This window comes from Eulemur rufifrons, chromosome 17, assembly GCF_041146395.1.
Source record: "Eulemur rufifrons isolate Redbay chromosome 17, OSU_ERuf_1, whole genome shotgun sequence".
In the NCBI taxonomy this organism is placed as follows: Eukaryota; Metazoa; Chordata; class Mammalia; order Primates; family Lemuridae; genus Eulemur; species Eulemur rufifrons.
Window position 1 is genome coordinate 50,118,642 of NC_090999.1, and position 24,225 is coordinate 50,142,866.

Sequence of the window (24,225 nt, forward strand, 5' to 3'; positions counted from 1 at the left end):
ATAATAGTTTGGAGAACATCATCTTCAAACAACATAGGTGCCACAGATAGCCATGCCATGGCAGCATGGAAGGAGAAATGTATAATAGTACTTAGAATTGTCTATCGAATCTACTGCTTAACACCAGCAACCTTTTCAGAAAGAAACGGGGCTCACTTTAAGCAGGGAAGGTTTTTGTTCTGCGTAATTTAGATTAATAGTCAACTACCAGTTAAAAATTTGATCTTAGGCGCTCCTCATTTTTTATATCCATGAAATTCCAAGCATACAAAGATTCTTTAGCATTCAGTTTTCAAAATTAGACAGAATTTGTCATAAGAAAAGTCATAGTCTAGTCATTGGCCTAAGACTTGTATTATTTATAAGACCCTATTGTATAAGTGGAGCTCATTTGTGGAAAAGAGAAAAAGCACAGGAACATGCGTAGAACAATTCCACTAAACCTTATCCCCCAAACAGTCCAAAACTGATAGTCACAGGGCATGACCATCCAGTCATATCAAGTGAAGTATCTCTTGAAATCTTGTGTTCCTCTCCTCCTCTTCTCTCTCCTTTTGAGACATTAGCCCAAGATCAATGAAGAAATATGGAAAGGCAAGTGGCCTGGATTCCTCTTCGATTATACCTTAGCAAGCATTCTTAACCAAAGCAGCAGGGCAGCCAGTATAGGTTTTGGTTTTGGTTTGTCTCTTCAGTATAAGCCTAAATTTGGAGTTTTTAGGTCACTTGAGGAGGAATAATGAGTAGCCTTCTTTCTTCAGCTCTGGAGTTAGTTTCGTTTCTCATAATTCCTGTATGTTTAGTTCGTGTTAGAAAAGAATCACTAAAGAACTATCAAGAAAAAGTTGTCCTGAGCTGCTGATTCATGAAATTTCAGCCAGTTATTATGAGCCTGAAAGTAAACCCAAGTAGTAAAGTAAAACAGAATTTGGATTTTCTCAAAAGCTTTAACACCGAACTGCTTGAGTATATTGGATAAATACTGGTTTTCAGGTATGGAAACATTTTCTTCTCCCGTCAGAAGGAAGATGAAGATGAGGAGCATTAAATTTCTCATGTAAATACTTTCTTCTGTAACCTAAATACTATTTTTTCTCTTTTAACCTCTACCTGGTTGGCATAGCTGCTGGAGAAAAACCCCCATGAAGGCTAGTGCTAGATCTCCTGGAATCTGTCCTCAGCTGAGCCCTGAGGGCTCCATGTCAAATTTTTTTAAATTCCTGGAGATCTTTTAAGGTCTTCGTTGTTGTTTTGGTCATGGTCTTCTGGCACTTCCCTCGTTAGCTCTCCTGACTTTCATTCCTCCCTTCAGCCTTCCTACCTCACTCTCCCTTCTCCTTGTAGGACATCGTGGCCATGTTGCTGTCTCCATATGTAAATGTATTTTTTCTTCTCTCTAGTCTGAGAAGATGGTATGTGTTTCCCTCCGTTCATCCATCAGTCCTCCTAGGTCAGTCTGTGCAGGTGGGCCCTTAGTCCATTCTTGCCAGCCTCATTGGACCCCAGATTCTATTGACCACCCCCATCCTCTGCATCTCTATGATAAATATTGATATGGGGCTCAAAAGGGTTAACAGTGAAAAGCCTATATAATGTCATATTATATATTATATTAAATGTAGAGTGCAACATTTAAATCCTATCATGACTTTCCAATATAGCTTCCCATAGCATAGTATTAGTAATATTAGCTGATACCTTTTAAAGTCTTATGTGCCAAGTACTCATTAATGTGCTTTTAATGACATACTAAGTCACTGAAGAGCAGGGAATCAGATACTGCTCTCCACTTTAATAATACATTAACTATAGTTTTGTGGGGATTTCTTTTGTTTTCTTCTCTGTTTCCTTTTAGACCAACCCTTTATACTTGGCGAAGCTGATTTTCCAGATGCCACAGAACAAGTCAACAAAATTTATGGATACGGTCATTTTCACACTATACAATTATGCTTCTAATCAGCGAGAAGAATATCTGCTCCTCAAGCTTTTTAAAACTGCTCTGGAGGAAGAAGTAAAGTATGTATATAAATATGTATATACAAGTACCAACATATACATCCTTTTAGTGATTAGCTAACTCTGATGTACTAAAATTATTTTTAAGTTATAAGTTATACATACTGAAATATATCAAATTTCTTGAGAAATGTCTGTTTCATTAGGGCTATGTTCAGGTACAGTTTTCTCTCACGAGTGATACATTTTCAAGTGTTGAATTAACTTTTGATTTTGCATGTCTGCAACAACTGAAGACCAAAAGTTTATTGAAAGTCAGAAAATTTAACTTAAAATTCTCTAATAAAGCCATTAATGGGTGGGAGTGGAGAGAGCCATCTCTGCCTAGTCTTCCCTTCTTACTGGAACTTAAGCTACTTTTGCTAATTTATTCTCTGACTCAGTTATGTAAAAATTGTGTAGGTAGCTATATTAGAAATGTCCTTAGCCAAGGTGGACCTTAACTGCTCTCCTAACTTTTTGAAACCTAAAGTTATACTAGTTCCCATGGGCTTCTGAAGTGTATAAGCCGGGCACCTTGGCTGTCAGAGTGTCTATAAGCCAGCGTGAGCAATGGTTTGTGAGAAATAGTAATACTATGCAGTGGAATGTGGTAAGTACGAAGTGAAGGGCACATACAATGTATCATGTTAGAGGGATGAGAAGAAAGCTTCCAACTAGGTTGACTGATAGATTTTATGAATGAAAAGGTACTTGGCCTAAAACCTTGAGGAACAGCTACAATTTTTATAAGAAGAGCTAGAAAAGGGAAATAAGGCACAAAAGTGGTGGAAACAGCATGGGCACGGGTGCAAGAAAGAAAGTAGATATATCTGGCCAACATGTGACTTAGTAACTACCAGGAGATGAAGCTGGAAAGGTAGGCTGGGGCCAGATCATGGGAGACACTGAGTGAAGGCCCAGCCATTAGGGCTCTATTTACTTTCAGAGGAGCTGTGAAAGACTTTTGAGCAGGATGTTGACATGACCATGTTGGTTTTTTAGAAGATTGATCTGCTAGTCCTGGATGAACAGGATGAATTGAAGCTGTGCAGGTCAGAGAAATGGGGGAGTCAGAAAGTATAAAAAAAAAAAAAATTGGATTTTTAACACACTGAGCTACAGGTGTAGAACATGTGGGTGAAAACGTGTAACAAAAAATTGGAAATTCCAGACTGACCCTCGGGAAAGATATGTGAATTTGAGATTAAGATCAAAGGATAGATCCCAAAGAGATGGTAGCTGAAGTTGTGCCTATGAGTGAGGTCTTGGGGTTACAGGTGGACTTTGGCGTTATTGGTTTTTGACCATTAATCCACCCCATCTGCCCTATAAGCACATACAATTAGTCAAAAAGTGAAAACAAAATTTAAAAGTGGAAAAAAGAGCCAGCAAAGAAAATAAAAAGGGAACTGAGGAGGTAAGATAAGGACCAGTGGGCAACACTGTCAGGCCCTACAGGGAAAGGAGGTGGAAAAGGGAGAGGTTGCACAGGGATGAGAAGGGGAAAGGTTGTAGGAGTCGGCAATCAGAAATCAAGAAGGGCTAGGAACACTCATACACTGCTGGTGGGACTGCAAATTAGTGCAACCTCTGTGGAAAGCAATATGGAGATACCTCAAAGAGATACAAGTAGACCTACCATTTGATCCAGCAATCCCATTACTGGGCATCTACCCAAAAGAACAAAAGACATTCTATAAAAAAGACATCTGCACCCGAATGTTTATAGCAGCACAATACACAATTGCAAAGATGTGGAAACAACCCAAGTGCCCATCAATCCATGAGGGGATCAATAAAATGTGGTATATGTATACCATGGAGTATTACTCAGCCACAAAAAACAATGGTGATCTAGCACCTCTTGTATTATCCTGGATAGAGCTGGAGCCCATTCTACTAAGTGAAATATCCCAAGAATGGAAAAACAAGCACCACATGTACTCACACTATCAAATTGATATTAATTGATCAACACTTAAATGCATATATAGTAATAACATTCATCTGGTGTCGGGCAGATGGGAGGGGGAAGGAGGTGAAGGTATATACTCACCTAATGGGTGTGGTGCACCGTCTGGGGGATGGACACACTTGAAGCTCTGACTCCGGTGGGGCAAGGGCAATATACGTAACCTAAACATTTGTACCCTCATAATATGCTGAAATTAAAAAAAAAATTTTAAAGAGGGTTCAGCCACGAGATGTGGCTCGAAGCTACGTTGCAATGACTTTGGGATTTGAAGAAGTGGAGACAGTTCATTCAATCAAGAAAGATATTTTTGAAACTTGGTAACTAGAGGGGGCATAATGCTTGTCCAGTGTTGTTAGTCTTGGTCCGTTTTCAGGTCATCCCTGCTTTCTAGATTGAAATTGAGGCTGAGATCTTATTTTTAGATCCTTAAATTGCTCAAATCAAAAACCTTACAATGATTGCTTCTTTTTAAAGCACACCAACTTTGATCTTCATAGAGAAAAAGATAATGCCACAAAGCCCTTGCTTGCCAAAGAGTATACATTATTTAAAACTGTATCTGTAGAAACAAACCATTTTGTGTTGAATTGGTTTTTTGTTTTGGGGATTTTTTTTAGATCAAAGGTAGACCAGGTACAGGACATAGTTACCGGTAACCCTACCGTCATCAAGATGGTTGTCAGCTTCAACAGAGGTGCCCGGGGACAGAACACCCTGCGCCAGCTCCTGGCTCCCGTGGTGAAAGACATCATCGATGACAAGTCCCTGATCATCAACACAAGCCCTGTAGAGGTGTACAAGGCTTGGGTGAACCAGCTAGAAACACAGACAGGAGAGGCCAGGTAAAAAGTCAGGAAGGTGTTGGTTTTTGGTCATGTTTTATGATTATTTTTACGTGCACATTTGTATATACTCTTAAACTATGTTGAGCAAAAAAAAAAAAATTTTACCTTACAAAGTCAGTTTTCAACCCAATATTTTACCTCCCTTTAACATAGCCATGCAGATCACATTCTTGGTCATCTTGATGCCAAATGACATTTCACATTTCAGAGCCAGTTGATCCCCAGTGCTACAACTTCTATAATTCTCTCCCTTGCTTATTCTTTGTGTGTTTCTAAGCCTAGACCTGGAGATAGTGCATAGTCTGTCTCCACCTGATAATATGTATATTTTTACAGTTAGCAAACGCTTAACTTTAATGCGTAAGGATTAACAATCTAGGGATCTTATTCTAGATGGTTGTTTATAGATCCAAGCCGTCCTAGCTTTTTATTTCCTAAAGGATGTCTTGTGAAATACGATGCATACACAGAATTGTGTGAGTGGATGTCACAGTACTGTTTTTAATAGTAAAAAGTCAGCAAAAGTCAAAATATTTACCTTTAGGGGATTTGTGAAATAAATACATGTGTAGCACATGATGGGATAAGTATTTGGAATAGTGGTGTAGATATGTATTTATTGGAACAAAAAATGTTCATGATCTATTTTTCAGTTGCAGTTAGGTGTATGATAACCCATTTTTCTGTTAAAAAATCGGTCATGTATATACACACAAACACAAGATCTCTATGGGATGTCTATATGCACAAACTGCATTACACCCATGAATATGTGAGGCCCATGTACACATATATGTAGAGGAAGACTTGGAAAGTTATTCACTAAGGTATGAAAATTGGTTGTGTCTGCATTGGGTTTTTTGTTTGCTCATATGTGATTTTTTTCTGTAACAATCATACTGCTTTTTATAATTAAAAAAGATGAAAAGCAAGTAAGTTAGCTGTGTCTACATTACCTGGATCTGTCTGTTATTTTGCCAGATAGAGCCTAGAGGGAGGGCCTGGAGTGCCTCCTGCTCCAGTAGTGGCAGAAGGTACCCCCTGTGCATGAGAAGCGTCCCTTCCCTTAGCAAACATTTTGTTATTAGAGTCAGTGGGCAAAGTCCAATTCACTATACAAAGCTTGACTGTAGAACCAACTTGGCGGGAATACTAATGCTTGTACCTAAGCCTCCAATTAATTCAAAGCCCCTGTTGTGTTTTCAGCAAGCTGCCCTACGATGTGACCACAGAACAAGCTCTGACGTACCCAGAAGTGAAAAATAAACTGGAGGCCTCCACCGAGAACCTGAGAACGGTCACTGACAAAGTCCTGAATTCTATCATTTCTTCCCTTGATCAACTGCCGTAAGTGGCATTTGTACCAACTTTTAACATTCTCTGCTGAAAGTTCTTGGAATACTGTATGAAATAAGCCCTTGTAGTGAAGACAGTTTTCCCTCATATTGTGTTTTACCATTTGAGAAGATTGTGTACATTTACCTTTTAAATTCGTAACTGCTCTCTACAGAGGGAACAATACTTCTGTCATAGCCACAAACACGGCTCAGTTATTATCATCAGTGGAAGTCCTGTGATTCCATTACCATCTCATTTGATGTTTAATTTTTAGGAAAACTACTCAGCTTTAGTTGACTGGAACAAACGCTGTGTGTTTTTTTCTCACTTAGACTTTTTCCATTATTTTCTTTTGTCATCTGTTTTGTATGTAGTTATGGATTGAGGTATATAGCCAAAGTACTGAAGAATTCCATCCATGAGAAATTCCCCGATGCAACAGAAGATGAGCTATTAAAGGTAGATTTTCAAGGGTAATCTCACCATAGCTTCTCTTGGGGGTATGAATCAAAATTACCAACATACCATTTTGTAAGACTTTTCCCCATGTCTGGCTATTTATAATGAGCCACAGGTCTTGTATTTGTAATGATTCTCAAGATGATTGGTTAAGCTGAGGTGAATTTGGCATTATCAGACATTATTGAAATTCTTTGTATTAGAGCATTTTGGGGGCAATACACATGTTTTTCACCAAAAACAATTTTGTAAATTACTGTATTAGTAATGCGTGATTATATTCACTGCCTATACTTAACTCCTTGTTAGGATTCACATCAGAAAATGATCCACTTTCTCTAGAAAAATGTAAATAATGTGTACTTTAAAAAAAACTTGAAACTCTTGAGTTTTCACTCTTAAAAATGGTCTTTTTCTTCTGCATTGCTCCAGATTGTTGGAAACCTCCTATACTATCGGTATATGAACCCAGCCATCGTAGCTCCCGATGGCTTTGATATCATTGACATGACGGCTGGAGGTCAGATAAATTCTGACCAAAGGAGAAACTTGGGATCTGTGGCCAAGGTTCTTCAGCACGCAGCTTCCAACAAGCTGTTTGAAGGAGAAAATGAGCATCTCTCATCTATGAACAATTATTTATCCAAGACATACCAGGAATTCAGGTGAAAGGGGACATTAGTTTTAGAGAAACATGCAAGAATGTGGGCAAGAATAGCGTGTGTTCTGTGTCCAGAGCTGGAGTTGGGGGGGAAGACAGGAACCCCAGGTGGCCGCATGCATTTCTTCTACCAGTGGCCCCTGTGGGGAGAGGGAAGGTGGGGAGAATAGGCAGGGCTGCTTCTGCCTGGTGTCTCCATCCCACCCCCATCCCAGCCCTCCTGTTACGCGGAGTCCTTCCTACGTGTGTGGCTCCTGCTATTGACGCAATGGAGTACTTACTCTTCCTAGTATACTACACACTAGGAGTACTTAGAATTTAAAAATCAAAATAGCTGATTCTGCTTTGTTAACTTCAGAAGAAGGTGATAATTTTTTTTAAGTTTTCTAATCAGTAAGAATTTGCCTCATCTGAATCAAATGCAGCTGGCTTTTGACAACAGGGGTTGGAACTGCTTGAGTCCACTGACATGCGGATTTTTTTTCAACTAAACACAGATGGAAAATATGTAGATTCAGGGGATGCAAAACACATGTATACAGAGGGCTGACTTTGTATACACAGGTTCTGTAAGGTTGACAATGGGACTTGGGTATGTGCAGATTTGGGTATACTTGGGGACAGGGGTCCTGGAACCAATCCCGCATGTATATACCAAGGGATGACTATAGTAGGAAAAGGGAGTATTTGATTTTGAAAGGTTAGGAAAACCCCAATTTTATATTTGTTGATTGCATGTGAATCTGTTCTATTCTGAAGCCTTTCTTAATTGTAAACATCAGACTTAATTCTATTGACTTTGTGTTTCCAAATTCTATCACCAATCATTCCACATGGACAAGAAAGGCATGAGTCCAGTAGTAAGATCCACTCATCCCGAAGCTCTCTGAGGAAATTTTCTTCTTGGCATTTCTTCTGTCTGCCATTTCATCAGTAGGTCCTAGAAGTATAGCATGAATTTGGTCTCTTTTGGTCCTCACTTGGAAAATCATTTCCCATTCTTCACTTTTCTTCTGGGTTACTGAACTAGCAAAAAAGGTAGTTCATGATCGTTCATCTCTCTTTAAAATTCATGGCCTTTTGTGAAAAATATTCCCCCAAAAGAAGCCTCTCTTTACCTCCTCTTAAATTCATCCTCTCTCTTCCACTCATATTTATTCATCATGATCCTCAGAAAGCCATGAAATATCATTGCCAAAGCACAGAAAGCTGGGTGCAGTGGCTCACGCCTGTAATCCTAGCACTCTCGGAGGCTGAGGCGGGAAGATTGCTTGAGGTCAGGAGTTTGAGACCAGACTGAGCAAAAGCAAGATCCTGGCTCTACTAAAAATAGAAAAATTAGCCAGGCATGGTGGCATGCACCTGTGGTCCCAGCTACTCAGAAGACTGAGGCAGGAGGATCACTTGAGCCCAGGAGTTTGAGGTTGCAATGAGCTATGATGACGCCACTACGTTCTACCCAGGGGCGGCAGAGCAAGACTCTATCTCAAAAAAAAAGGAAAGAAAAAAGTAAAAAAGGCACAGGAAAAGACCTATTGTCACGTAGAAACATGCTCTACCCCAACTTGGCTTCCTGCCTTGGGCTGGGAAGGCAGAGGTTGTTTCTGGTACATAAGCCTCGAGTTCCCATAGGAGAGATACCAAAGATGACTTCAGGTATACGAGACACTTACAGCTTTGTAGAATAAAATATATATTCTACCTATGCAAAGGTGGTTTGGACAAAAACTACATGAGACAACTCCTAAACTGTGATCGTAGCATGCTTGGCTTTTCTTGATCTGACTATATGTGCTATATCTTCAAATAGCAGCCTTTTTAGGATCTGAGTACTGGGACATTGTATGTATTTGAGTGGCCTTAACAATCTTTCCAACGGTCAGCAAATACTGTCTGGACCAACTAATACTACAGTAGACTTACCTCTCATTTTTGTCAAACTGGTTACAGAAGCTCTGAAGGGTAATTAGGGTGTTGTAGGCCCAGGAGCTTGTGCCAGTAGCAAATCTGATGAATTGCTTTTTGGATTATGTTCTCTATAAAGATTTGATTCTCAGATCAAGAAATTTTCTTGGCTTTTTAATTTAAACTTCAAGAGCCATTTTTGGAATACTAACACTTTTAAGATGACCTGTTTGATGACTAGTTTGATCACAGGTCCTTACCACTCTCTTCAACCCTGTGTGAAGAGCTAGGTTCAACATCTAAATGCATGGACTCAGCTTTCATAGTCAGAAGTCAGGCTGGAAGAAGCTGTACTAAGTCCCCCCAAGGTTTGGGGTGGAGAACAGATACTAGCCATCGTTCAAAATTTCCTAACTATTTCTGTGAAGCTATTTAACTCACAAATTTGCCTCTATCTTAAGACTTTCCCCCCTCCTTTATTAGGAAATATTTCAAAGAAGCATGTAATGTCCCTGAGCCAGAAGAGAAGTTTAATATGGACAAATACACAGACTTGGTGACAGTCAGCAAACCAGTCATTTATATTTCAATTGAGGAAATCATCAGCACGCATTCGGTAAGTGGGGTGGGGTGGGGGGGGCGTGTCTTGGCCGTGGAACATGGTTTAGAGTCTGTTATCTTGAAAATGTGTAGTCTCTGCAAACTTACTATACACAGGTGCTAATGTTCATATTCTTAACCCTAAAAATCCCTTGATTATTTATTCCCTGGCTCTTATACATTAATAAAACACCTTCTCCCAAAAAAGAAAGTTTACTTTTTTTTTTTTTTTTTGGTTGAGACAGAGTCTTGCTTTGTTGCCCGGGCTAGAGTGAGTGCCATGGCGTCAGCCTAGCTCACAGCAACCTCAAACTCCTGGGCTTAAGCGATCCTCCTGCCTCAGCCTCCGAGTAGCTGGGACTACAGGCATGTGCCACCATGCCCGGCTAATTTTTTTTCTATATATATTTTAGTTGGCCAGATAATTTCTTTCTATTTTTAGTAGAGACAGGGTCTGGCTCTTGCTCAGGCTGGTCTCGAACTCCTGACCTCGAGCGATCCACCCGCCTCGGCCTCCCAGATTGCTAGGATTACAGGCGTGAGCCACCGCGCCTGGCCAGAAAGTTTACTTTTGACATGATCCATGTACAAAGCCAGATTGTAAATATGGAGTTTTAAGCCCTGAGCAGGGGCAGGCCCTGTGTTCTCCTACCTACCAAAGCTGTGCTGTGTAGACCCACACCCTGTTGTTCCCCTCTTTCAGGAATCCTCTCAGGTTTTCCAGTGATTTTTCTGGGCAAGTGAGAATGTTCTCTGTATCCTAATGTTTGCACATAGGTCGTAAACAGGCTGCTCAAGGAAGACAGGAAACCACCACCCAACAGTAGCCTCCTGCAAAGAATCACTTCCATTGTTTCGGAAGCCCCCATTTCTTGGAAGCAGGCAGTTTCCCACCCTGTGCTATGTCGTAACTTCGCCATCTGGTTCCCGTGTAAACATCGCTATCAGCCATTAGCATATATTAAGTGCCTTTATGGGCATGGAAGCCTCAGATGGATGGCTTTTCAATCATTTAAAGTAAAAAGAGAAACTAAGCATTGAGGGGTTTTGGTTTATAAAGGCCACCTGGAATTTATTTCCTGAAAAATCTATGTTTTAAAGGGTAATCTTTTCAAGAATAGTTTCAGCCCTTGCTTGTGAAAGGAAGGTCCTGCGGAAGTGTTAGAAATGCGCCCAAGACCTCCCAAATTAGAACCCGCCTGCTAACAAGATCCCAGGGGATGCAAATGCACATTAGCATTCTAGATGCTTCAGTTAAGGATGTATCTATCCAACTTTGGATTATACAGACAACCAGGGGGAAAGCATAATACATACCTTTCAGAGGTCGTGCTCCTGCCCGCCTCAAACCAGATATGCTAACAAGTGGCAGATTGGCTGCTCAGAATTTCAGCCTTTATTATTAAGCTCCTCTAAGGAACAAAGCTTGTGTGGGTTTGAGGGAAAGATTGGATCTAGTTTTGATTTCCCTTTTTTAGAGGTGGAACAGGCAACTTTTCTGACATTTCCAACAAGCTCTTGATTAAATGAATAGGCTAACCTTCTTTTCTCTATGTATCAACACCCAAAATCCACAGTGGTGCTCAGCAATACACCATTTACGATATTAATTTTCTAATGGGCAAATAGACTGATTCATACTTGAGCAATGACCCATTTGTCTATTTTTATGGTACGTTATCCCTCTCAGAAAAAATGCGCACATCTTGGCTGCACATTTGCCGAGGGCAATATCTACATGCAAGAAGAAAAGTGGTGAGGAGTTCTTATTTTAGTCTAAGAGATTCTTTCCCAAGGGTAGCAGAGAGGAAAAATGTTACTGTATTAATTTAGACTACTCATCTTCAAGGAGAAATAGTCTGTTCCTTTTGTTAACAAGAATTGCAAACAGAATCCAGTCCTGGGAAACAGAGCTTGTGACTTATTTGGAATTCCTTTGTGTGTTAGGTTGGAAACAGATGTAACGAGGGGAAATTGTGTAATTACAGAGAAAGACTGTCCTGTTTATTGTCTGTCTGTCTTGTGGAGGCATCCACGTGCAGACGTAAGCACAGCACTAGCGTGACTGACCAAGCTTGGGGCCACACACTGGCCTCTCCCTCTCTAAGGAGTATGCACAACTTCAAAATAAGCTCTTCAAGGAGACATTTTCAGGAATTTTTTTATGTTCTATAATTATCAGAATAAAGGGTAAAAGCTGGCCATTTAAATCATCCATTTCCAAAGACAGCAGAGCATAAATGTATCCCCCTTGCTTGTTTTGTTCTTTTCTCTAACTTGTTTTCCCCCTAAAACGCTGTATGTGCCACACTTCCAGATTTCACCATGTCTTTACATCACCTCTATTATTTATGTAACGTCTTTCTTTGAATCAATTTACCTTTATAAAAATAATGCATATTTCTTTGCTTTAAAACAAAGTGTCTCTATTATAATGAAAAATTAGCATGCCTTGCAAAAAACAGAAGCTTTAGAGGAAAATGAGTATAATGAAAACAAAATAATTGGATACAGTCCCTTCCTTGCCTGAAAGCTATGCATGTAAGGTGTACTCTGCCTTTGTTAAAAACCCTATTGGTGGCTAGGCGTGGTGGCTCACACCTGTAATCCTAGCACTCTGGGAGGCCGAGGCGGGTGGATTGCTCAAGGTCAGGAGTTCGAGACCAGCCTGAGCAAGAGTGAGACCCCGTCTCTACTAAAATAGAAAGAAAGTATATGGACAACTAAAAATATACAGAAAAAATTAGCCAGGCATGGTGGCGCATGCCTGTAGTCCCAGCTACTTGGGAGGCTGAGGCAGGAGGATTGCTTGAGTCCAGGAGTTTGAGGTTGCTGTGAGCTAGGCTGACACCACGGCACTCTAGCCTAGGCAAACAGAGTGAGACTCTGTCTCAAAAAAAAAAGAAAGAAAAAAAAATCCTATTGGCAAGTGTCAGGGAAGTGTTCAGTGTTAAGGAAAATTTAGCATAAAACAGACACTCTTTCCTTCATTAATCTTAAGGATTAAAAGGGAATGGAGGGGCCGGGCGCGGTGGCTCACGCCTGTAATCCCAGCACTCTGGGAGGCCGAGGCGGGTGGATCGCTCGAGGTCAGGAGTTCGAGACCAGCCTGAGCAAGAGTGAGACCCCGTCTCTACTAAAAATAGAAAGAAATTATATGGACAACTAAAATATATATATACAAAAAATTAGCCGGGCATGGTGGCGCATGCCTGTAGTCCCAGCTACTCGGGAGGCTGAGGCAGTAGGATCGCTTAAGCCCAGGAGTTTGAGGTTGCTGTGAGCTAGGCTGACGCCACGGCACTCACTCTAGCCCGGGCAACAGAGTGAGACTCTGTCTCAAAAAAAAAAAAAAAAAAAAAAAGGGAATGGAAAAGGCAGTAATCAAAGCAGTGCTATGCTGGCATAAGGTTAGACATCAGATCAATGGGATAGAACTGAGAGTCTAGAAATAAACCCTCGAATTTATGGTCAATTTGATTACAACAAGGGGCTAAGACAGTTCAATGGGAAAATAGTCTTGTCAACAAATGGTGCAGGGACAACTGGAAATCCATAGCCAAAGCATGAAGTTGGGCTCCTTTCTCCCCCCAGTACAAAAAATGAACTAAAGACAACCATAGACCTAAATGTAAGAGCTAAAACTATAAAACTCTTGGAATAAAACATAGGAGTAAATCTTCATGATCTTGGATTAGGCAGTGGTTTCTTAGATATGACACTTAAAGGCTTAAGCAGCAAAAGAAAGAAATTAGACTTCATCAAAATTGAAAACTTTCGTGCTATAAACAGTGCCATCAAGAAATTGAGAAGACAATTGAGAGAATAGAGAAAATAATTATAAATAATATATCTAAGGGTCATGTATTTAGAATGTACAAAGAAATCTGACAACTTAATGATAAAAAGAAATAATCCAATTTAAAAATAGGCAACTATATATCAAAGGATACAATCAGCTGAGTGAAAAGGCAACCTGTGGAATGGGAGAAAATATTCATAAATTGTATCTCATAAAGAGTTTATATCTCGCCTGTGTAAAGAACTCCTACAACTCAATAACAAAACAACCCAATTGAAAAATGAGCAAAGGATTTAAGTAGACATTTCTCCAAAGATGTACAAATTGTCACAAAGCACGTGAAAAGATGTTCAACATCACTAGTGTTTAATAATTAGGGAAACAAAATCAAAATCACAATGGATAGTGCCTCACATCCATTAGGATGACTAATATCAAAAAAACAATAACAAGTGTTAACAAGAATAAAGAAAATGGAGCCATTGTACACTGCTGGTGGGAACATAAAATGGTGTAACTGGTGTGGAAAACAACATGGCAGTTTCTCAAAAAATAAGAATTACCATATGATTCTGAATGTATACCCAAAAGAATTGAAAGCAGAGTTTAAGGGATTTATACATTCATGTTCATAGCTGCGTTATTCACAATAGTTAAGTGTCCATCAGTAGATGAATGGATAAAATGTGGTATATCCATACAATGGAATATTAATCAGCTTTAAAAAGGAAGGAAATTCTGACACACGCTGCTGCATGGATGAACCTTGAGGACAGTATGCTAAGTGAAATAAGCCAGTCACAAAAAGACAAATATTGGGTGATTCCACTTATATAAAGTACCTAATATAGTCAAATTCAGTGACAGAAAGTATGTAGTGATTTCCAGGAGTTAGAAGGAAGGGATGATGGGGAATGACTGCTAATTGGGGACAGGGTTTCTTTTAGGGTAGTGAAATGTTCCAAGGTTAGATAGCGGTGATGGCTGGACAACTCTAAATATACTAAAACCTCTTGCATCGTACGTTTTGAATGAGTGAACTTTATGGTATGTGAATTATATCTTAATTAAAGCTGTTGCAAAAAAGATTGAAAATGGAAAAGAGACTATATTATGATTCAGATAGTTCAAAACAATTAAAGTTATACCTCCTACCACCAGAGAGACCAGTCCCGTATTTTAGAAACATTGTTTTAATTTAATTATAAATGCAAACAATAACAGACGTGTTATCCTCCATGGTTGTCCCTCCAGTGCTGCTATTCTTCAGGAGTTAACCAGATTTCCTCTAAGACCTGGCGAGATACCCCAATGGTTGTTACTTATGTTTGAGCCTTTTCGGGGTCATGAAAGAGGGAACCATACAGTACATCTAGGTCTCAGGCATTTTTGCCATCCTTAGCCATCAAAGAGCTCAAGACAGATTAAAATAGCTAATGGTGATTTTAAATAATAGTAACTGTAGTGTTTTATCACTGCATAATTTTTCTCTGAAGGGACGTGGAAATGCACTTCCAGTTTGCTACCAGTGTTAGCTGAGAGACTTCTGCCTCATTCTTGACTCTTTCCGCAACTTTGACTTTCTTGATAAAGTTAGAGTGGAGCACAGAGGTCAGGTGATAGAAGGCTACATCTAGGCAGATCTTGCAAGGTCTTGCTAGAAAAGGGTTTATGAACACCTTTCTTGCTACAATTAATTGATGTAGAGCAGGCACTCCCCTCTGAGATGAAATAAAAACCATCTCTTCAATGGTCCCTAATTTTAATAAATGTCAGACTTGCATTTAAGATTTAAAGGTATCAGGAGCAAGTTATCATGATAGGGATTACAAATTAGATTAGAAATTAGAAAGGGAACTATATAAATATGGTAGCAGTTGAGAATTTACTTTTACGTTTATATGTGTTGCCTTCCACATAAAGCTCCTGTTGGAACACCAGGACGCGATTGCCCCTGAAAAAAACGACTTACTGAGTGAGTTGTTGGGGTTGCTGGGAGAGGTGCCTACCGTGGAATCTTTTCTTGGTAAGACCTTGTTCCTTCTACTTAGCCCCTTGTTTTTGTGTAGTTGTTTTGGTTGGTTGTTTGGTTTTCCTATCTTAGATTAAAAAAAAAAATTTTTTTTGGAATTTGATACTTAAAATATTATTTAAAGGGTAGTAACTACACTAGCTCCTTCCCACAGCAAGAGTTCTGTAATTGATAGTGTCCTGAATTGTAACACAATTCGGGATTATTAAAGGCAAGCCCCAGATACATCCAAAAGTATTTGTCAACCTAGTTCATAAAGAAAGAAAATATCATTAAAGAAACAAATTTACTAGAAAATGAGAAATTCATTACTATTTTTTCTAAGGATTTCTTTTATTAACAGTTGTATCTTTTAGTAATTTATTCATGCTTGGAATGTCTGTGTCCTATGTTATTTTAATGTTTCAATCAAATATTTTAAAAAGCCACTTCAGCGATAGTAGAATGTGGGTTTTGTGAAGACCATGGTCTTCCATTCAAGTACTAAGCCTAACTTTCCCACAGCACTTTATGTAATACTACCTCATTGGTACCATCATCACCATGGGTGAATTGGAAGAATAACACTGTTGTTTTTTCCACAGGGGAAGGAGCAGTTGACCCTAATGACCCAAACAAGGCAAATACACTAAATCAACTCTCAAAGACTGAGATTTCCCTTTTCTTGACAAGCAAATATGACATAGAAGATGGTGAAGCTATAGATGGCCGAAGCCTCATGATAAAGTAAGTTGGGGCTTAGTGGACACATGTCTCCAATTATGTGTCTGAAACCATGCAAATTCAAATATGGCTAATCCCAAATAACTCATCTAAAAGTATGTGAATATTGAAGTGCATTCTGTTTATCCAGCAAACCAGTACACAATCCATCAAGCTGCAGGACTAGTGCATATCCAACCAAAGGGTAAGAGACTTCTTGTAATTTAGGAAGGAACAAAATATTATAATAACTTACAAAGCCTGCCTTACTTTTATTAATAGTTTCCCATGTCGTAACTTGATTCCTTTGAGAAATGAAGTGGATTAACTAAGCCTATGAAAATCCTTAGGTAACTGAAGGGAAATATCTGTTTCAGAGTGGTGAAAGATCAGTCAGGAAATTCTTCTAACCAAATGTAATTTCTAGTATAAAATGTAAAAAGGCACACATAAGATAAGACACTATGATAGCATCTGACTTATTGGCCTTTCCTATTAAACTAATCCTGGATATGTTTACCAGCTTTGACTTTATACCCTGCTTCCTGTCCCCAAAGACTTCAAGGGAAGCATTCACACTTTAATATTGTTTTTTCCATCAAGGCTTCGTGGATATTCCACATCAATCCTTTACGCACAGAGTAAGAAAGACAATGAGATTCATGGTGTAACGCCATAAATCAAAAACACACGCTCAAACAATGCAGTTTTCAAGAATTACATAAACAAAAAGATGCACATCAGCACATAAGAACCGTCGTGAATTGGGGTGAGGTGGAGACTGGAAGTGGGAAATGGGGACAAAAGGGAATAAGTAAATATTGAAGCAATACTTCACACGTTACTTCCAAGCGACACGTCCTGAGTTCTGAGGTGGTTTTTCTTTGTGATAAGAGCTTTCTGTCTGCCACTGACATGCTCCAGACACATTTATTTCCACTTGAGTTTTTACAGATATTCAATCACCCGTGAAAACTACAAAAAGAACTTCCTTGTATCGCTATGCTGTGATATGTGCAGCGTCTGTTAGGCTTGCTTATTTTGTCCTCAGATCATCTAAGTCTCTGTTCATTGCTGTAGTGAATGTTTGAGTACCTACTTGCATTCATGCCCTGGGCTCGAGGCTGGGGACACGAGGCTGGGGACACCGGGGTGAGCGAGCCCATCACAGCATCTGCCTTCCAGGGGTTTGAAGTCTAATGGTGGAGAGCACAGCTCAGCTGTGGCACAGAGGCCAAGCTGCAGGACTAGACATATCCCTGGCCTCACAAGAGTTCAGGGCACAGCAAGAGAGAAAAGAGGGAAAGCTGCGAAGTCTGTCCCTAGGTTCCTCTGAGCAAGTGCCAATTATAAAGATGACTAGAAATATGGAGTGTGTGGTTCTGCCATGCAAATGAAATTAAGCCAAGTATCCCATGGTCTCATAAGCTTTGTCTGTAGACGTAATAGGAAGAAATCTTTTTTAATTAGTTTTGTCTGCTATTTGAATACCATTCTCTAAATGCACTCAACTCAAATGTCAACTTTAATGAATGGGAATCACAATTTAGGTAGTCCAAAATATCAAATAATCTGAATGTCATATATATTCTTTCTTATTTCTTAACATGGGTCTCCTTGGTTCTGGGACTTCTTAGAACTCACATTTTAAAAACAAAACCATAAAAGTCAGGCATGTGGGGAAGCGACGTGTCTTAGTCTAGGAAACCTGGCACATTGGAAACTTGGCTTGCCTCACCCAGCTTGGCGCTTGTGTGTCTGTTTCCCAGGCTCTAGGGCGTGCTGAGAACAGACACTGTCTACTCCTTTAATCACCATACCACATAGAGCCACTCAGCGGTTTTATTTTTTATTGTGGTAAAATACACATAACATAAAAATTACAATTTAACCATTTTAAAGTGTGCAATTCAGTGGCATTTAGTCCATTCACAGTGTTGTACAACGATTACCACTATCTTATTCCAGAATATTTTCATCATCTCAAAAGTGAACCCTGTTCCCATTAAATAGTCACTCTCTATTCCCCTCTGCTCCCCAGCAACCACTAGTCTGCGTTCTGTCTCTATGAATTTGCCTATTCTAGATGTTTCATATAAGTGGAATTGTATAATTTACAGCCTTTTGTGTCTGGCCTCTTTTACTCAGCATATTGTTTTCAAGGTTCATCGATGTCATAGCATTTACCAATACTTCATTTCCTTTATGGTCGAATAATATTCCATTATCTGGATGTACCACATTTTCTTGATCAGCTGAACAGATATTTGAGTTATTTCCACCTTTTGGCTATTTGAATAGTGCTACTATATATGTTCATGTACAAGTTTTTGTTTGAACTGTTTTCGTTTCTTTTGGGTATCTACCTGTGAGTGCGATCGCTAGGTCATGTTAGGTCATTGTTATATTAGGTTCTTGGAGAACCACCAACCTGTTTTCCATAGTGGCTGTACTATTTTCCATTCCTCCTGGCAAAGTATGAGAGTTCTAATTTCTCCGCATTCTTACCAACGCTTTTTTTCTTTTTTTTTCATAATGGCCATCCTAGTGGGTGTGAAGTGGTATCTCATTGTGGTTTTGATTTGCAAATAACTATGACAGGTAACGATGAGGATCTTTGCACGTGCTTGTTGCCCATTGTATATCATCTTGCAGAAATGTCTATTCAAGTCCTTTACCCATCATTAAATTGGATTGTTTGGGTTTTCTTGTTCCTGAGTTGTAAGAGTTCATATACTCTGGATAGTAGACCCTTATCAGATAGATGACTTGCAAATATTAATATTTTTGCCCCTTCTGTGGGTTTTCTTTTTAATGTCTTGGTGATCTCCTTTTCTGCACAAGAGTTTATCTGGATGAAGGCCAGTTTATATATTGTTGTTACTTGTGAGCTTTACGCCTATGTTTTCTTCTAAGAGTTCTATAGTTTTTGCTCTTACATTTAGGTCTACAATCCCTTTTAGGTTAATTTTTGTGTGTGATATGAGATAGGTGTCCAACTCCATTCTTTTGCATGTAGGTGTCCAATTGTCCCAGTACCATTTGTTAAAGAAGGTATAGTTTCTCCATGGGATGATCTAGGCACCCGTGTCAAAAACCAATTGACCATACATGTATGGCTTTACTTCTGGACTTTCTATTCCATTGATTTGTATGTCTGTCCTTATGTTAGCACCACATCATATTAATCACTATAGCTTTGTAATAAGTTTTAAAATAGGGAAGTCCTTCAATTTTCTTTTTCAGGATTGTTTTGGCTATTGGAAGTCCCTTGCAGTTATATGTGAATTTTAGGATCAGCTTTTCCATTTATGTAAAAAAGACTTTGGGCTAGTGTTTTGATAGATTTGATAATTCACTGCTTTCATAGACCTTTGGGGTCTCAAAGACCTTCCTGGGGGCATGCTTTGAGATCCTGTTATTAGCATAGCACTTCACTGAGCAGTATAGTGATTAATGTGGATAACAATTTGAAATCAAGATTGACTAAGTAGCATCTCTGAAAGTGAAATTTGGGTATTTCCCTAAAGACTCAGTGGAATTAGCTCTATGATTTTAGTCAAGCCTTACTTTTAAATATATTACACTTCCTTTAAAGTATATATTTGAAAAGTCTTGGTACTAAGATAATAACAAAGGATAGCATTGACAGAAAACCTGAAAACTGTCTGTTTATCTTTGAGGTGGGGAAAATAGAGTCTAAAACTATGTGCAGCAAGTAGTTAGTCACTGACATGCTTTAAGTTCATGTGTTATATTTCATTGACATCCCATCAAAGTACACTTTGAAATATTGATTTGAAAACTCTTTTTTGTGTATGACTTTTTCTAAGGTAATAAACGAAATTTCTGACTCAAGCATAAGATACAGTTCTTGAGACTCTTCATTAGAGAGCCAAATTTAACTAAAATCAGTGACTTTCACAAGTTATTATGAAGTGGACTTAGTTGGGACATGAGAATACCTGGCTTTTTTCTATCAAACTATTTTACTTCCTTGTTAAACAAGTTGTGTCCTTAATTTTCAGAAATGCTCCCTTATGCTTAATTACAAAGTCACTGGCTTTCTAGTGATGAGTACCTCATCTTTCTGGGGGCCCCTGCACTAGCAGAATTTGAGGTATTATTACTTCTTCAGCTTGTAAATTGAATACCATGCTAGTCTCTCATAATTCTTACTCATTGGATGAGACTGAAGATGATGATGATAGCAAACACCTATATAGAGCTGACTGTGTACCAGAAACAGTTTCTATATATTCTCTGTATATATGCATCTATGCAAACATAAGGTGAGCATACCAAATCCAAAATGATTCAAAGTCCAAAACTTTTTGATCTTGGCCGGGCGCGGTGGCTCACGCCTGTAATCCTAGCACTCTGGGAGGCCGAGGCGGGTGGATTGCTCAAGGTCAGGAGTTCGAGACCAGCCTGAGCGAGACCCTGTCTCTACTAAAAATAGAAAGACATTATATGGACAACTAAAAATCTATATAGAAAAAATTAGCCGGGCATAGTGGCGCATGCCTGTAGTCCCAGCTACTTGGGAGGCTGAGGCAGTAGGATCGCTTAAGCCCAGGAGTCTGAGGTTGCTGTGAGCTAAGCTGACGCCACGGCACTCACTCTAGCCTGGGCAACAAAGTGAGACTCTGTCTCAACAAAAAAAAAAAAAAAAAAAAAAAAAAAAAACAGAAACAGAAAAGCCTGGTCGAGGAGTCCTAGGATAATATAGGGTTACAGCCTCAATGTGTCACTTTTGAGCTACAGGACTCAGCAAGTTGCCTAAGCATCAGTTTCCTCCTCCCTAAAGTGAAGGGGAGAGAGAGGAGGGAGGAAGGGCTACCACGATATTAATACCTTAGAAAGAATGAGAAGGTTCTTAATAAGATGTTAATTGTAAATTTTTCTTTATAACTTAATGATTCAACTTAAAAAATGTGATCCTTATGGCCTTTATTAAGCTTGTGTTCCCACAAAAATATGTGTTTAAGTAGAAGGCGATATTTGTGATTTTTAATCATACTTAGCTGCTCGAGTGCTTAAGTTGTCATCTCTTAAGAATTTGTTTCCTACCACATGATTCAGTTTAGATCTCCATTATCCCAACTGAAAGATTTCCTTGCTTTTGGTACAAATGGGCAGGAGCACTAAATGGCTAAGGTAATACTTGAGGTCTTATGCTAAAAATGTGTAATGACGTTATTAGGATCTTAAACACTGGAAATATTTCTTAGCTTCCACAAACACTAATTCCTTTTCAACCTTGGGCACGCAGTAAGGCAGATGACAGAGGAGGTGGCTCAGGAATGCTACTGGTAATGACAGATGCCTTCTGAGTGGAATGGCCAAACCTAAGGGGCCACACCAGCTAACACGCACCATGTGGTCTCATTTACCGACAGTGGAATTTGAGCACAGCCATGATGAATAAACTCCCTGGTGTATTTGTTTTTCTCCTAACTGCTCTGCAGAATCAGATACTCCCTCACTCAGGGAGGGCAAGGTCCTCGCTTTGGGTCAGCCTGTCTTACATATTGTTTGTAGAGTCATGGGGCCAGTACTCTAAGCAGTTGATTTATCTAGAATGTTGTGTTTGCACTGGGGTGCGGAGGGGGACACATCTCAAGAAGGTCATTGACAACAGAAATGTGGGCAGGACTGTGAACTCTCTGCAGATCTTATTGTGAGGAGCTTTAAGGAATGGAGGGGTTTCACTTGGAAAAAGGAAAGGTGGCAGAAGAGGGCATGGGGGTGGGGACACAGTTCCAGCATCTGCCTCCAGGGTTTTGAGGGGCTGCTGACAGGGAAAAGGAATTTGATTTTTTCTGTAACATTCATTTCTTAGGTCTTTGTTGCTTCATTTGTAAGAGCAGGAACTGGATGGTCTCCCAAAGGTCCCCTCAGTGCTAAAGTCTGTGACTAACCAGGGCCAGTGAGTGGGTGTCACTGGAAGGCACAGTGAGCTTCCTGTTCGAGGACAGAATGTTCCAACGCTGCACTCTCCAGAAGAAATTTAATATGAGGCACACATGTAATGTTAAGTTTTCTAGAAGCCATGTTTTTGAAAGAAATAGGTGAAATTCTAATGTGTTTTATTTAACCCAATATAACCAAAATATCATTTCAATAAGTAATCAATGTAAAAAAAGTCATTAATGAGATATTGTACTTGTTTTCATGCTATGTCTTCAAAATCCAGTGTGCGTTTTGTATACTCAAAGCACATCTCAATTTGTACTAGCCATGTTTCAAGTACTTAATTGCCACCTGTGGCCAGTGGCTGCCACCCTCAGGCAGCACGTCTTTTGTGACCGTGTGAGTGCTTACTCTGGGCCAGACCCCTCGAAAGGTTTTATGTACCTCTTTTCATTCAATCATTGCATCAGTCCTCTGAAAGATTCCTGTTTTATAAATGAAAAAACAAACTTATGACTTGCTCAATTCCACACAGCCAGTACGCTTTGGCCTTAGATTTGTCTGAGCCCAACGTCCTTGACCTTGGCACTCCTTGGAGGGGGTGGGTAGCTGAGTTCCCTGTCGTGGGACCGGCTGGTTCCTCATAGAACATCTGGGGTAGAGCTTTGGCGATGAATTCCACAGCCCTGACGTAACGTAGAATTCCAAGAGAAATAGGCAACGTGGGCAGTTTGTCCTTCAGCAACTCACGAACGGAGAAACATTTTCTGTCCCTGGCAGGGCACACTGTCATGACCCCAGTCATTTGGTCATTAGGCAGCTTCTCTAAAGAAGTTGAGCTAGACGTTTCCTGGAAGCGTATATCATAAGTAGTTCCTAGAATATTAGTTCAAACAGTTACTATATTTACATTTTTAAAAATCATCCAGAGCTTTCCTTTGTAACTCACTGTCCCTGTGTAATACAATTACGAGGATGGCGGGAGGAGGGAGTTGTGCAGGGAGGAGAGGATACATGGCTTTCTCAGCCACAGCCGCCTTAGGGGCGATGCCGTCCCCCACGTGGCTGTAATTACCTCTGTGCCCACCTTGGACGCTCAGTGGCCCACACAGCTGTGCGTTCCCAGACAGCCCGTAAATCCCCAGCACCAAGAGTCCTGGGCCAGAGGAAATGGCTGTCGGAGGCTGGGGGGAAGGGAGGAAAGGAAGCCACATTGTGATCGTTCTTCTCAGGCAGACTTGTGATAAATAGGAAATGAGAAAAATCATTTACAGATGGTTTATTGCATTTTGTTCTATTTTAGAAATCACATATTTGGAATTAACTTGGACGGTTTCTGCTGTCATTTGGGATCAGTTGTCCCTATGCAACAAAATGTGAAAATTTTGTTTTCGTTTCCAAATTTTATGCTATGTGAACATTTCCTGCTGTAGTTTAGGCAGAAATTATTCATCCCGTAATGCCTTTGAAAGAACTAAAGTTAAATGTAGTAACAGAGCAACGATAAAATTGAAACTTTACATAGATTAGACCTATGTGTAGGCTAGAGCAACTTCTGTTGGTTTCCTTTTCTTGGAAGGAAAACTAATTCCAGTAATACTGTTTCAACCTTATACAAAAGTAAGCAAACTTGACCATTTACCTTTTATGTTAAGATGCTTTTACACAATTACATAACTTGATCCCTAACTAGGCGGGGTAGCCTATGGCCATAAAAAGCACATGTGAAAGAACATACGGTTCTAGCACTTCCAGAGGAGCTTTCCAGCTCTTAACTTTTTACTGAGCAGCTGTTCTGTTCTCTGCCACCTGAAGACAAGAACCCAACCTTATTTTGTCAGTTCCTCAGGTCCTTAAACACCCATCCTCCTGCCTGCTGAGTCAGCCAGCAGCCCACAGCCCACACAGGACTTCTGCTCCCACTGGTCTTCCAACTATTTCATAACTTTCTTGTAGCAGGAAAGGAAACAGTTGGTCTGGCTCCTGAAA

General features: G+C 39.7%; 1 protein-coding gene across 2 annotated transcripts in view; it reads left to right on the forward strand.

Annotated features, from left to right (window-relative positions):
• Window positions 1-24,225, forward strand: part of IQGAP2 (IQ motif containing GTPase activating protein 2) — a 278,338-nt gene that overhangs the window by 240,275 nt on the left and 13,838 nt on the right. For both annotated transcript variants that reach the window (XM_069492248.1, XM_069492249.1), the window contains 8 exons: window positions 1,856-2,019; window positions 4,594-4,818; window positions 6,028-6,168; window positions 6,534-6,618; window positions 7,051-7,283; window positions 9,668-9,800; window positions 15,510-15,612; window positions 16,203-16,344. In XM_069492248.1, coding sequence (XP_069348349.1) covers window positions 1,856-2,019; window positions 4,594-4,818; window positions 6,028-6,168; window positions 6,534-6,618; window positions 7,051-7,283; window positions 9,668-9,800; window positions 15,510-15,612; window positions 16,203-16,344 — 1,226 coding nt within the window. The remainder of the gene's footprint in view (window positions 1-1,855; window positions 2,020-4,593; window positions 4,819-6,027; window positions 6,169-6,533; window positions 6,619-7,050; window positions 7,284-9,667; window positions 9,801-15,509; window positions 15,613-16,202; window positions 16,345-24,225) is intronic.